This window comes from Parasteatoda tepidariorum, chromosome 1 (assembly GCF_043381705.1).
Source record: "Parasteatoda tepidariorum isolate YZ-2023 chromosome 1, CAS_Ptep_4.0, whole genome shotgun sequence".
In the NCBI taxonomy this organism is placed as follows: Eukaryota; Metazoa; Arthropoda; class Arachnida; order Araneae; family Theridiidae; genus Parasteatoda; species Parasteatoda tepidariorum.
In genome coordinates this window covers 76800534-76816246 of record NC_092204.1, presented here as the reverse complement: position 1 = coordinate 76816246, position 15713 = coordinate 76800534, and the positions used below count along the sequence as shown (strand labels likewise).

The window sequence follows — 15713 nt, the reverse complement described above, 5'->3', positions numbered from 1 at the left end:
AAGCAAAATTTCCTTTCTCACAATTTAAATTTAAAACCTACCTTCTGAAGATCTTGATTGTTCCATACTACTATCTGATTTACAAGGTCTTCTATTAAATTCTCTGCTCGAACTTGATGATGAATCACAGCTCGATTTAAATGACAAGGTTGATGAATCAGTAGCTGTTGGTGATGTATGATGAGCTGGACGAGTGGAAAGTTCATTGATAACACATTGGTATGCGGGCACTGTAGTTAATTGCGCACTTGTGGCGATAAGGCCATTGGCGAACCTGGGCAATCTAGGTGTAGGCTTTACTACTTCTTTTCCATACGAATTAATGTGAGCTTGACCATTCCATCCTCTAGTTTCCAACATTTCTGAAGGTTGGCATACATTGTTATTAGGTTTCTGAGCTACTGGAGGTGGATGTGTTTTATGCCTGTCAAACTGCTGTTCTCTGATTGAGCTCTTTGATTGAAGAGCATGTTGACCATTCTCCGAAGATACAGTTTTTTGTTGACATTCTTGCAGCTTAAAATTCTGTGCAGAATGACCATTGTTATAATGAGTCTCTATATTATAATTGGCATAAACACTTTCAGGGAAAACCTCCTGAATGCCTCTGAAGTTTTCCCTTGGTGAAGTATGCAAAGATGAGGAATTTTCATACAAAGGACCACTGGTTGAATTTGATCTACTTCGTTGATAGTCAAATGGGTGTTCCAATCTACCTCCATTAGCAGTTCGAGCTGATATTTCATGGTTAGCATAGATAGCATTGTTGTTATCAGATGGATTATAAACTCTGTTGTCAGAAGGGATTTGATTAAAATGAGAATTTAAAGACGAAGTACTTTCGGTTCGTTGTGTCATTATTATATTGTTTTGCTGCATAGTACGATTCATATATTCCCGAATAGGATTAAAGCAATCGGTGGGGACTCTTCCGTTGGAGGGTAAAGTTTGACTTTTAATTGCTGTTTGGAGATTTGAAGAGGATGAGTTTGGTAAATGTGATAAAGATGGTGATTGCTGCAAATTAATTTGAGTATCCTTTCTAGATGTCTTTCTGTCAAACATTTGATTTTCATCAAACACTGGCCTTTTCTCGTGCGGTGATACCGGTGATCGAGTGTATGAAGAGTTTAAATGATCGCTATTGCCATTCGAGAACGAATTAACGTTTTCATAACTCTTTTGAGAGTTATTCATGTCACCTGGACTTCTGTGGTAATGAGTTTCAAAATCACCAGTGCTATAACTTCTTTCAGGGCGATGGTTGAACGAAGCCATATCGCATTTTTTCAGGATATCAGGATCAGGATAAGAACCCAGAGGTCCAGTTCGTAGCATAACTACAGGAGGAGGCATTGGTTTTGGGTCTTGTGTAGGCATGCGATGGCATAACTTTCCACTTTTTGAATATCGTGGTTCGTAGCTGGATGTACCAGTAACGACAGTTCTGGAAGCTGGTGCAAATCCATTTGGTAGAGTGTGTGAGCCATGCACAGGCATTGGAAAACGTCCTCCTAAGGCTGGATTTTGGTTGATGTCCCTGATATAAAAAAAAATTACATTAAAAACTAATAGAATAAAGTTATAGATCCATGATCAAATACAAGGAATATAAATACTGTAATAAACAAATTAAAGAATTTAAAGAAAAACGCATAGGAAAAAATATGCAACAAGTAAAGATATATTTTCCTTAACTAATTCAATTTTACTTACATATCACTTTTCTATTCGAAAACTTTCCCCGCATTTTCTCATATATCAAGTGTACTTAGATTTCATCAAATTTGCAATCTATCAAAAATACAACATCGAAACTCTAGTGTAAATTTATACACTATATTCTCCTTAATGTGACCACTTGTCAAAAGCCAGAATAACTACCTTCCTCAGAGTGGTCTACCACGATGCGTGCAAGTTGAGAGTTAATTAGGGTTCGCAAGGACAGATGCGTACTTATCTTGATCAATCGTGCCTTCCACAATGATGAGTGCACCCAAAGAATGCCACGAAAATATTCCCCAGACGATAATGCTCTTCCCTCAAGCTTGGTCCATTCCAGCAATTGTTGCAGGATGTTTTTTTTTCAGACGGTTCACACTGTATAAGCCAACGTCTATTTGTTCAAAGGTGCATAAAACGTGATTCGTTGGAAAAAAAACCAACGGTCGCCAGTCTGTGCACGTCCAGTCGCAGTACTGGCGTGTAAATTCCAGCCTTCGTCGCTGATGAACAGCAATCAGCATAGGTGCGCTAACTAGATTATACGTCTATTCACCCGAACGCGTCTCTGCAGCCGTCGTTCACGTCAGTCATGTCATTTATGGTCCACAGCGCACCGCATTTGCCACGTATCTGATTTTACCACATTTACCACTTAGCATTACGCCAACGACAGCAATATTTTCCGATTACCTTGAGGACCTTTTATATACGTTTCACAGCAATGTGCTGCCATCTGCTTTTTGTGATTGGTTGTTTCACGAGGACGTCGGACTCGTGTTGTGTTCAAATTAATGTGATTGGATTGTATTTCTCTGAATAGTAATTGCCGATTTAAAAAAAAACTGTTCCTTTAAACTATATGTATTCTTTTTCCTTTTTTTAATAACTAAAAGGTTCTACTCACAAACACCTCAAATTGCTTCTCATTTGTCAGTATCCCCCTCCCCCTTAAAAGTCGATATTTTCCACAAAAACAAAGTACTTTTTGTTAGCAAAATATGCAATCATTGTACTTAAGAAATGAGAAGTAATTTTACTCACTAACGAAACTTGTAACAGTTCAAATAGAGAATAGTTTTTATTTCTCTTGCATTAAACTTTTTTACTTTTAAAAATGTCTACATAACTGTTAACATTTGTATTTGGCAACACCTGAAAAAATTAGAAAAATTTACAAAAAAAAATCACTTTTATTGCAATAACTTTCGAATAAATTGGATATTTGAAGGGAAAAAAAACTCGAATCAAGTTCATAGATGTAGAAGGCCCTTTCAGCGTGTCAAATTTCAACTCCGTATTTTCATAAATGCAGCCTGCAGTTAGGCCTACATGGTATTTCTCGCTACAAGTTCAACAGTCAATAATTCTCGAACTATTTATCACGTGTTCATTTATTTTTTTTAAACCCCCGTTCTCACTGCACGTTTTTTACTCACCATCGCAATTTCAAGTTCCTAAATCATATAGTTTGTCCGCAGACAAAACAAAGGATAACGTTAAGGTGAAAACTCAAAAAATGGTGTCGGTGGAACTTACGATTCTTCGTAATAGAGAGTAGAAAGTAGAGGTAGCAAAAATAATAAAAATGTTGAGAGTTACTTGAAGAAGAAAAAAAAGTTTTTTTTACCTCTTAAAGAGGGAGTTTGGAGTGCCATCCACTCCGTTAGGAACTACACCTCGAGATTGTGGAGGAGGAGGTCTCCGTCCTGGTATAGGCGGAGGAGGTCTACCATCCACGCGCATAGGCATAGACAGCATAGCTTCTTTTCGACTTACATCCTGTTATGAAGAGAAGAAAAATAACAATGCCTAAGCTGATGATGATAACATACGAGCAAACTCAATGGCATTATAAACAGTTTATCAGAAATATTTAATTGCTAAAATTACAACAAAAATCGTATCTAAAATCATGACAACAGAGTTCTACAGAGATGTGCAAGACATGAAGAGTCAAAATTTATCTGGGCTTGATCATAAATATTTATATTCTTCCTTATATATTTATTTGAAAGAACTCTGAAGAACAAAATTAAAATAAAATTATTTTTCTATTTTTTTTTCATACTGTAAGAATGGCTCTAATATAAAATTTTTAATTTTATATATGTTTTATTATTCTTTATGTTAAATAACACTTGCATTTTTCCTTTTTTTTTTTTTTTTTTTTTTTTTTTTTTTTTTNTATTTTTCATTTTTTTTTTCATACTGTAAGAATGGCTCTAATATAAAATTTTTAATTTTATATATGCTATATGTATTCTTTATGTTAAATAACACTTGCATTTTTCCTTTTTTTTTTTTTTTTTATAAAGCTGAAAGTTTGCAGGATTGGATGGGTCATAACTAAAATTGCTATCCCCCTCTTGGTTCCCAGCTGATTAAATGGGCCCTCTTTTAAGGTGGAACCTAGAGACCACAAGTCTATTTTAACTATAAAAAGTTCTGAATAATAAATAATGGGTGAAAAAATGAAAGAATATTATCACTAAATGACACTTGATCTTCATATTTGCGAATTATGCAACGAAACAAAAACATTCTTACTGCGTACGCATTCTATCAATAGTACTATTATGGACTAACAAAAGTAATCCTATAATTTATTACAATCAATTTAGTTTTCCAAAACAATTAAAAAAAGAATTGTTTAAAATTAGATATAAAATATCTAGTTTCTTAAAGGAGATTTAGAATTCCTAATCAATTTTGTAAATCAAGATACCGAATGGACGCATTCTATCAATAACACTATTATGGACTAACAAAAGTAATCCTATAATTTATTACAATCAATTTAATTTTCCAAAGCAATTAAAAAAATAATTGTTTAAAATTAGACATAAAATATCTAGTTTGTTAAAGGAGATTAGAATTCCTAATCAATTTTGTAAATCAAGATACCGAATGGACGCATTCTATCAATAACACTATTATGGACTAACAAAAGTAATCCTATATTTTATTACAATCAATTTAGTTTTCCAAAACAATTAAAAAAAGAATTGTTTAAAACTAGATATAAAATATCTAGTTTGTTAAAGGAGATTTAGAATTCCTAATCAATTTTGTAAATCAAGATACCGAATGGACGCATTCTATCACTAACACTATTGTGGACTAACAAAAGTAATCCTATAATTTATTACAATCAATTTAGTCAATTTAGTTTTCCAAAACAGTTAAAAAAGAAGTATTTAAAATTGGATATAAAATATCCAGCGCGTTAAAGGAGATTTAGAATTCCTAATCAATTTTGCAAATCAAGTTACCGAATGGAATCTGGTTTTTAGCACTTCGACTAAATCGAAAATAAATAAATTTTAACGCCCCATAATCCTAGTCTGATCCAGAAAGTCCGTCAGGAGGAAGGTTAAGAGTGTTGAGTGCTGTGTGAGGTAGCACTTAGTGTCCAATAAATCTAATAGATGGCAGCACGAAAAATCATTAGTGGAATAGTTTTAAATCATAAAAAAAGGAAGAAATAAATAAAAGATTAAATTTTCTTTCATAATTTTGAAGATATAGTAAATAAATATAATAAATAGTATAGTAAAAAGAATATAGTAGTAAGTTTGATGATAAAAAGAAATCCTATTCTCACAATATAAGAATTTAACTTTATCAAATTCAATTCTCTATGACAGTAGGCGTCCGAGATATTTACAAAAAATTTAAGGAAAGCTGCGTTATCACATAAAATAACGCTTTTTTGCTGAGAAGTAACTGCTCACAGTTAAGTTAGCAATAGATCAATATTCATGACTCATGTGACAGTTAAGTCAATTTTAGCCTACCTTTAGCAGTGGTATCTAAAGGTAATGAAGAAAATAACGAAAGCAAGTAAAAAATATTTAAAAGAAAAAGAAACAAAAAGATTACTAAAAAAAAAATTTTAAAAAATACTAAAAGCTCAGAAAACAAAATAAAGATTAGATCTAATCTCGTCGTCAGCTCACACTATTATATTCGCAAATTAGAGTGCTTTCTAACATTATGTTAATATCGCCAAGCAAAATATATCAATACAATAGAGTGAGAAGAAAAAAAAATCGAAATGAAAATGAAACATGCCAAACAAAAAACACAAAAATATAAAATAAAACAAAAATTCAAGAAAAATACAAAATAAAACACGAAATGTAACATATAAAATACGTAGCGAATTAGTGCTGCAGCAATAAAGTATAAAACAGTAATGCAGCGATGAATATGAACACATTATTTGTGGCCTTATATCTTAGGGCGAATACGCATAATTATGGAGTCCAACACTTGTGAGGTCTTTCTATTCTTTAGTCTGAATCAACTGTTTAGTGATAAAAGACAAAGAAGCTCAAAGGAAAAACATTTCTTGTTGAATAAATGAGATATTGTAAGCCCGCATGTGCGTGCAAACGTGTACATTAATTGCTGGAAGTTTACTCTAGGTAAATTAGAAAATTAAACAAACAATAACACATTCATTCAAAAGCACAAGCAATTACCTTTGCTAAGAATTTCGCAAATATACCAGAAACCTGAATTATCGAAATATGGGAGGCATTTTTTTTTTTCCTTTTCCTGTGATGTTTTAATGACATAAAATTTTCGGTCCAAATAAATACTATGATCACGACAAATGAACACTCAATGCCTTATGTCTCTCAACCCTTTATTTTTATTTTATTACTATAATTATTTTTTATCTGTTATGTAATTTTCGTAATTATTATTTTTTTTAATTTTATTTCGATGCTTTAATTTTTTTTATTAACTTATTACTCTTTTATTATTTTTTTATTAATTATTATTAATTATTTTATTTAGTTACATTTGATTCTATATAGCCGATACAAAGTAAGACAGCATCCGTTTAAACAGTTAGAAATTTAGGATTGTGTTAAAAAATATCGTTCAGGCTTGCAGTAACCCTAACAAGGAGACACGTTAAACAGTATTAGCGTGCAAATGAAATGATATTAAACTTAATTACACCATATATTTGTTGAAAATACTATGCAGTTGAAAACTTTATAAAAGTTGCTGTAAGCTTGAACGGTATTATGGATTAAGTTTCAGGTATTATGGTTCAAAATTGAACTGATTTTTCTACGAATGCAATTTAGTATAAATTTTAAATGGATTAAATTAAATGAATTTTCAGAAGCAAACAATCATCCTCATTCTGACATTTTATCAGGAAAAATTAACTCCCCTACTCACTAAGGTCTATTTCAGTACAAACAATGATATTTAGGCTAAATTACTGTAAGATTCAAAACTAACCATGCTGACTGGTCTGGAGTTTCCGTCTACTCTTTCTACTCCATGCCTGGAAACGTTGCCACGAAGATGTTCCATTCCTCTGGGTGCTGGAACATACCCTTGATGGAATGATTCCGGCTGGTCAGATGGTCCTCGCTTGATGGGACCCCTGTCCTGGTGCACTTGCAACTGAAGTGGCACGCGATTTGCCGGTTTCGGTGGAGAATCATACTGCTGCCTCATACCACAATGGTTGGTTGAATTTCCGTTATGATTGAGAGGATCCTCTGTCCAAGCACTTCTTGTCTGTTGATGATTTGTTACAGCAGGAGGATACCTTTGAGGCAGGGGCCTGAATAAAAATTTATTTACTTTTATTCACATAAAGCACATTATAATCATTTAAAAAACAACTCATAAAGATGCATTAAAATATAAAATTAGGTCTTCTTGTCTGTTGATGATTTGTTACAGCAGGAGGATACCTTTGAGGCAGGGGCCTGAATAAAAATTTATCCACTTTTATTCACATAAAGCACATTATAATCATTTAAAAAGCAACTCATAAAGATGCATTAAAATATAAAATTAGGTCTTTTGTTTTTCATTGTAAACAGCAAGTGGTCGCTAGCGGCAACCTGGTAGTCCGTCTGCAGCATTACTCTGAGTTGTCTTTGTTAGTATTCTAAATGCAAATCGGATGATTAGAAATCTCTTCTGATGCTCGCCAGTGGTAGTCAATACGTCCACCCAAACCAACTCACCATTTCACAGCTCCACATAGCTGCTCACCTTCATGGATTCAAAAAAAGCGGAATCGGCTATGATGCGCTAAACACATGGTGGTAAATCACAGAAGCGTGTTACTTTGCAAAACTGCCAATTTATTTTAGTAACCCTAGTTACCCCGATCGCAGAAGAATATCGAAATCTTTTCTTTCTTTCCGTTTTTCTATTTATTTCTTTAAAAACACATCTTCCAAATTTTAACTTCACGGAGAGAGTAGGAAAATTAGTGATATGAGTGATCGAATAAATTAGTGAGGCCTTTGCCGGAATTTGAGTAAGGTGAGTAACCCCTTATCAGAATTTCAGTAATTTAGCGAACATTTTTCAAGATGTTGAGAAGAAACATTATTTTAAAACCGGATCATCTAAACTGGAACGACTAAGAACCAGAAATATCTGTGATATATTGATGAAAAATTATTTTTAAATGACGCATTATAGATGACAAACAACTATTTTTTACTTTCAAAATTTTTATGTACAGTTGCTTGTTTGATTTTATATGGATCATTTACCAGAAAGTGGGACATTAATGCCATATGCCTGCATTTAATCAATTTTTCTTATAATAACTCTTTTTTCTTGTTTCAAAAAATTGCTAAAGCCTACCAATTACACATTTTAAAAGCAGTTAACTAATTATACGATAAATATTATAACGAAGTGGATGTGTAAAATGTCACTTCTGTTACCTATACCTACCCTTATGGTCATATATTCGTTTCAATGCAATTATAAGGCACAAAAAATATATATTGTGGATATTTTTGTAGCAAAATATTAAGGTTACTATAAATTAATGTTTTTTTCCTTTAACCGTTTTATATTTTCACTATTCAACAGAAAAATAATGTCCCTTAGTTTACTAGTCACAACTAACCCAATCAAAAATGTATCAATCAAAAATATACAATCAAAAATGTATCAATTAAAATTTCCTTTTTTCAAAAAATATTAATCCAATTTTGCTAAAATTTTAGAATTTAGATTTTAAAATTACATAGTCAAAAATTACATAAAAATTTATATGACTTATAATTTGAAAATTTTTAACCATTGTTAAAATAAATAATTATAATAAAATGATTTTTACATAGTATTATCTTTAGTTGAACGAGTTATATAATTGCGTACTAAAATTATTTGATTATAGATTTAAAAAAATTAATTAACATTAAAGAGCCTTAACTTTCGACCGTTGTTCTGCCTCATTTTTTGGGACTATATTTTCAAGTTTGCTGCTATCCCCATATTTTAAAGGACAAACATCGAACAAAAAACATGTTTATTCAGAGGAAAACATTTCTGTTTCTTATTCCTTGACTTATTGTCTAAAATGTAAAATATCGTCTGCACAAATATTTTATCATATTTACAGTTAGAACCATAAAGACGGCAACTTAGTACATGAAAATCCAACCATTATATCAAAAGTTATTCAACTGTTCTATTATTTTAATTTGTTTCATTTATGTTGTACGTGAGCTTGTATGTATGCACGATAATGCTTCCCATAATGATTCTTTTTGCATAGATTTTAAGAAATCATTTAGAAAATAAGGCTAAAAAATTAAGTAAAAATAAAGTTTAAAAAAAAAACAGGTTTTTATGCTTTGTTCAAGCATTATTAGAAAGAGCGAAATGATTCAAAACATTCTCTGAAGCCTGTATATTTAAGAATGAAACTTGAACATGGTTCCTCGCTTAAAAATTCATCCCAGTCTCACAAGCAAACTGGTTTTAAATTATTTTAATCACTTCTTTTTTTCCCCATAATCTCATGACATTAAAGATGAGGTTTTGAAGACATTTTCGTTCACTTAATCATACAATTTTATCACTTAAATATCAATATAAAACCTTTCACGCATGTAGTTTTATTACTTTAATTTTCACATTTATTCTAAGAATGTATATTCTATACTCTTTCTACTTTCCCATCTCAACAGCTTTCGGTGAGATTTGGTTTTCTCTACAGTAAAGTTCCACGTCGATTTCTCCCGAGATTTCCTTTTCCGGTTTTTTATTTTTGAATTTTTCAGATCTTCCTAAACCTGATCCAGTTATCTCAGCTTTGGTCTTTCTCTTTTCCAATTGTACAATTTTCCTTTCAGGATTTTAGGCATGTTTGTTTCCTTCATTCTTTCGACACTGTAGAGTTCGGCACCACAGAGGGAATACTATACTCACCCTTCAGATACAATTTAAAAAAAAAAACTAAGAAGAGTTGTTCCGGCTGGCGCGTGATGTCAGTTGAATTGTGTTGCTTAAGTGATTATTTTTTCTATTTCATGTTAATTGTTGGATTGTTTTATTTTCAAAATAAAATATGTGTTGTCCAAGCTTGTTTTAATCTTAAGAACACATAGAAACAAATATAACATCCTACAGATCCTATCGACTATATTCTTTTACATTTGATAAATCTTATGTTTTTCCCTGTAACTAAATTTTTTATGTCATGGTGTATTTTTTTCTCCATATGTTAATTTAATTAATGGTTCCATAAATTCTTATAGTCATAGGCGTAGCGTGAGGGGTGGGGTGTAAAAAACTGATAGCTTATTTTAAGCTTTATGAATATATGCATATTTATTTCTTCTATGTATTTCTATCTATATAAAAAGGCATGTATAAAACTCAGAATAAACGAAGTTTCTTAAAAACAAAAAGTGTGCCCGTCTCACTCTACGCCTATTTTTCTAGTTATTCCACATTCAAAATATCTTTCTATATTTTCAGCTTTGTTGGATAAAATCGAAGTTTCAGATCCAAGTGTTATTTTTGGCTTTATTAATTTTTTTTTAAAATATCTGAATTTAACATTTTTTTTTGTTAATTATTTTACTTTTTAGTTACCTAATAATTGCAAATACTGTCTTATTTCCATATTGTATAAGTTTATTTAAGCAGTCACGAATTTCGCATGCATTGTTTATTCGTTACCGAGATTAGTGAAGCTACTTAAAAATGCATCTTAAGGGCGGTCATTATTTAATGCCACGTATCACTAAATTTATTCAGCATTGTCATGTTTTTAATCTATCATTAAAACACTGAATTCAAGAAAGTTATTTATTGATATATGTTTTTTTGTAAGCTAAAGAGCATTGTATTAATGAGAAATTCTGTATGCTCACCTTGGCAAACTGTTGTACTTGACCTGCTGTACATGTAGGTTTTTATCTTGCTTTTCTGGTGATTTATTTACAGGTTGCGAGAGAGAATGTCGACTTCTGACTGCATCGTAATAAGATGGAGGTGTCTTGGCCGTTGCAGGTCGTTGGCGGCCATCCAGCGACAGCATACTACCTGTTCTGGAAGGGCTGTTCGACCATTCATGCTCCTGACTTTGAGACACCATAACTGCAGTGGCCATCAACAGAAATGGTTTGCTGCAATTTCAAAATATATTATTAGTAACCATCGATAAAAAGTAAGTCATTAATAACCATTTCTTACCATTATTAATTACCATTACTATATTATAAAGCATGATATTGGGGATGTTAATTTACTTCAAATTGAAGGTCTCGTTAAAATTGTCGCTCAACTCTTTCTTCACACATTTTGAGATAAAGAGCTTTAAAGACCAATGAGTAAATTGTACATCCCATCTCCTCTCATTCGTGGTTACTTCTATTTAAAACAAGGGCACCACAAAGTAGACTCGATAAACTATGTAGTACATCTCCAGCTTGTTTCTGCTGGAGGTGTACTACACTGCCAACAGAAACAAGCAGTATGCTCTGTAAAAACAAGTAGGAGGTCTGCTAGTTTCAATATAAAGTAGAGAAGACGTGAAAAAAGCATGAAAATAAAAGTAACTTTATTTATTCAGAAGTTATTGAGCCACTAGTCAAACATGGCATTCGAATGTATTGTAAGACCATATTGTGAAATTTAACCATAAACTAAACTTCAATGGATCTCAAACTATCTAGTAATCTAGTAGTCCCATGAAGTATCTAGTACGCAAAGCAATATCACGAAAAGAGAAAAAAAATTAACTTTTCAAAGTGCTCAAAACGATGTATTTAGTAAAATATACAATGATTGAAATGAAAGCTAACTTTGAGGTTATAACAATTTCATCGGAAATTAGGTATTAGATGGTGGGGGGAGAGAGAGACAAAACTTCGTTCTTTGATTAAACTTATTAATGCTCGTAAAACTTGACACTTAGTTGAATTTGCATGCAGCGTGGTATTTAGGACTAAATGTTTTTCACTTAAAGTAAGAATTTAGCTACATAAATTAGAAAATTAATCAAATGTTTACACTTAATTGGACCATAAAAATATTTTTAAGTACGATGTTTGTGTAAAACAGCTAATGTTTCTTTAACTGGAAAAATATTACTGCTACTAATGCATATTTTCAGAATCCTTGTCAAAAATGAATTTTAAAAAAACTGTATTCACATTAAGGGTCACACATTATATTATTTAAAGCATTCGTAAACAAAATAACCACCGAAATCTTACGAATCACAACAGAGGAAGACGGCACAGAAAATATCAGAATCTGTGCTGGTAGCTCGAAGAAACAGAGAGAAGTAGAAAGCATATCATCAAAAAAGCCACCTTGTTTCCTCGGGTAATAACTAGCTTTAATATTTTTAATCCCACTTGTCTCGCTAGTGATTCGAAAGATTACGATTTGCATTTTTTTATCATCCTCGCTGATATATTGATTTACGAGGCTTAATGTTTTTAATTTTCTTACTTCATTTCTGAGAAAGATTCTAAAACTATATGTTACGTGTAGCCATTGCAGAATCCCCCATTATCCCCATAATCGAATCATGCATCCTGTAATCGAATATTTATATTTTGCATCTTCTCAACCATAATAAAACAATCATAACTTTAAGTACAAAGTCTTACTCTTAAACTTAGACATTTAAACTATATGTTTTAAAACCAAATTTAAACTGCTTTAAAAACGCTTTTAAAAGTTATGAAATTAAATTCTTAATATCAGACAGAGATATGCAAACGAAGTTAAAATTTAGCCCTTCTGGATTCGCGCCATATTAAATATGTAATTATTTATTTATTAAAAACATACGATATATAAATTTTAAAATTTGTAATTTATATGTACTCCTAAAACAAACTAACAACCCTCAAACTAACATAATTTATTATTTAAGTATGAAATACAATTAATTTAAAATTATTCCTAAAACGCAGGATGGAAACATTAGCTTATGTAAACAAATCTACTATGGTGCATTTTTAGCAGCCTCTGCCATATTTAAAAAGTAAAACATTCAGTATATAAAATAATTACAAAATACTTCAGTATAAGTACCTCAATATTAATGCAATATTTGGGAGCACTAACTATCGATACACTTAAACTGTAAGATCAATAACCTAGAAAGGAATAGACATTTAAAAAAAGATGTCATAAAATTACGTATTTTAATACCTCGAGTGTAGACTTGATGTCAACAGCTGCTATTATGGTTTTATAAAAAGCAATTCAAACATCTGCTACCTGATTTTGTGGACGCTTCCGTATTAGAGAAATGAGAACGGGTTGTTCGTTTACTCCCACAAATTCTGATTAGAGATATGTGACAGCTGAATTACTTTTCTTTCACCAAAAAACACTTTCCAATTCACCATTTCACTAATTTCAAAGACTCAGGAGCAAGTATCACAGTGTTCTGCACATGCTCATTGATATATAATTCAATTATTAAAGGTTACTTTAAAAGAGGCTATCCATAAAAAATTTGCTTATTTTTTTCCAATATTTTTTAACCTTTGCAATATTGCATAAACATATATTTGCAATTCAAAAAAAAAAGCACTAAGTTGTAGATAATATTTTAGATCTTATTTTCAAGCTTTGTTTTGGTGGAATTTGTGAGCAAGAAATACTAATGATCACATATATATTTATTTTATATGAAGTAAGATGAACTCAGCAACAAAAAACATTATTAATATACAGTGAGTAAAATAAAAAAAATGGGACCATCCAGAATTACTTTTGACCTAAGGGTCGGATCTTCACGTTCTAGAACTGAATCTTAATGGTTCGAAGGGGTAACCTCAAATATGCAGACGATATTTTAAGTTACAAAATTAGACTTTCTTAACAAGCATATCTTTTTTATGATGGATTCGAATCAGGGGTCTGTCCAGGCCGAATTTACTACCGTTTAGCGGTACCTTCACACATTCAACTTTAGGACCCAAATTACTTTTTTCTAAAATTTTACTTTTGTATCCCTTAAGAAACGATAAATCCATATTTTTACCTTATTTTTGTGTTGATTTTTTAATATAATTTTTAATTTTTCACAAATTATGTCTAAATTTTCACAAAATAGGTACCTCTCAGAAAAATAGACAAACCCCTGCGAATATCTGACTCACAAAATGTAGGGAGTAGCCGTGATCTGGGAAATATGGTCCCACAGTTCGGTCAGGAGAGGGATCCAAAGTTTGATATGGTTTGGTCAGAAATCCTAATCCATCATTAAAGAAAAATGCATGTTTATTCAGAGAAAGTACGCTTTTGGGTCAGATTTTGTAACCTAAAATATCATCTGCACTAATTAATTAGCATATTTAAAGTCAACCCTTCGAACAATTGAGTCCTAGAACGTTAGGAATCGATAATTAGACCAAAAGTCATTCAGGATGGTCTTTTTTTCCACACTATATAATACTATAGTAGTATATTAATGTAAAAGCGCAATTGTAAATAGCAGTATATTTAGAATTTTGAATTTGAAATCGAAATTTGTGTTTTTCTTAAAATTTTATCTTAAAATCTTAACGTCACGCTTTTTGTTGCCTCTCCTCAGCTAGTTAATAAAAAACTGTCACTATGTAATGAATTTCCTCTCCAAGAGAGACATCATTTCTGAACAATCTCTAAGTTAAAAACTTAGAGAATGTAATCTTCACTCGTCGAAAAATGTCGTTAGTAATCATTAGTTTTGACGAGGAACACATTAAGTCTTAAGATCAAGTATAGACATTTTATCATACAAGACGAAAGTATTAACGTAATCAATAACATAGGTTAATGATTGATCTTGCTATCTATTTAAATAAATTATCTCTAACAATTATGCCTGCCTCAGATTCTTGCAAAATGTTGAATATTGTTTTGAATTTCCCCTTGTTATAACAATATTTTGGTTTAATTATTACTTTTCTTATGTAGCAATTCTTTCAAAATTTATAGTTTAGTAATCCACGTTAAGGTTATTTTAAAAAAAAAAAATTTCGTGGGCTTAGACTATTTTTAAAAATATTTTGGTTCATTATTATATATTTTTACTATTTATTATAAATAAACATTAACTGCATTTGAAATTTTGATGCAATCTCGCCTATTCCCAAGCTGTTGCTTTTAAATAATCTTGAGATTTTCAATAAGTTTAGTCATTTACAATTTCATCAAATTTTCAAAATGATATAACGCATAAAAAAACGTATTTTTTAATCTGTATATCGATCATAACTTAAAATTCTTTTAAATATCTTAATAACAACAAAGAAGTTTTTATAAAAATAAAAAGAGTTTGTGAGATAATTACTTTAACTAGTTTGCTCGTAACATTAAGTAGAACTTCATTAAGTAATAACTAGTTTAATTTAGATCACATACTTTTCATTCTTAAAAATAAAATTAGCTTGTTTAAATCTTAATATCTATATAATGAGCAATCTGATATTCTTATCCCTGAAAATCAAACTATCATGAGATGCATATGTTATTAGTTTAAACTTTAAGATACAATAACAAGCAAGTAGTTTTATTTAAGTAATTTTACGTTAGCTATCGTTACTCTAGTAATTTTACGATACGTTAAAAAAATATCAATTTTGCTATTTTATTAAATTTCTTATTGATATACTTCAATTACAAAACAAAGTATTATATATATATACTTCATTTCTGAGAAAGATTCTAAA

At 31.0% G+C, this 15713-nt stretch overlaps 1 protein-coding gene across 2 annotated transcripts in view; it reads right to left on the bottom strand.

Annotated features, from left to right (window-relative positions):
• The window catches only part of LOC107437146 (uncharacterized), a 69441-nt gene that overhangs the window by 11289 nt on the left and 42439 nt on the right, over positions 1–15713 (bottom strand). For both annotated transcript variants that reach the window (XM_016049056.4, XM_016049057.3), the window contains exons 2-5: positions 10902–11156; positions 6994–7324; positions 3353–3504; positions 42–1540 (exon numbers count right to left, since the gene is read on the bottom strand). In XM_016049056.4, coding sequence (XP_015904542.2) covers positions 42–1540; positions 3353–3504; positions 6994–7324; positions 10902–11140 — 2221 coding nt within the window. In that variant the 5' untranslated portion in view covers positions 11141–11156. The remainder of the gene's footprint in view (positions 1–41; positions 1541–3352; positions 3505–6993; positions 7325–10901; positions 11157–15713) is intronic.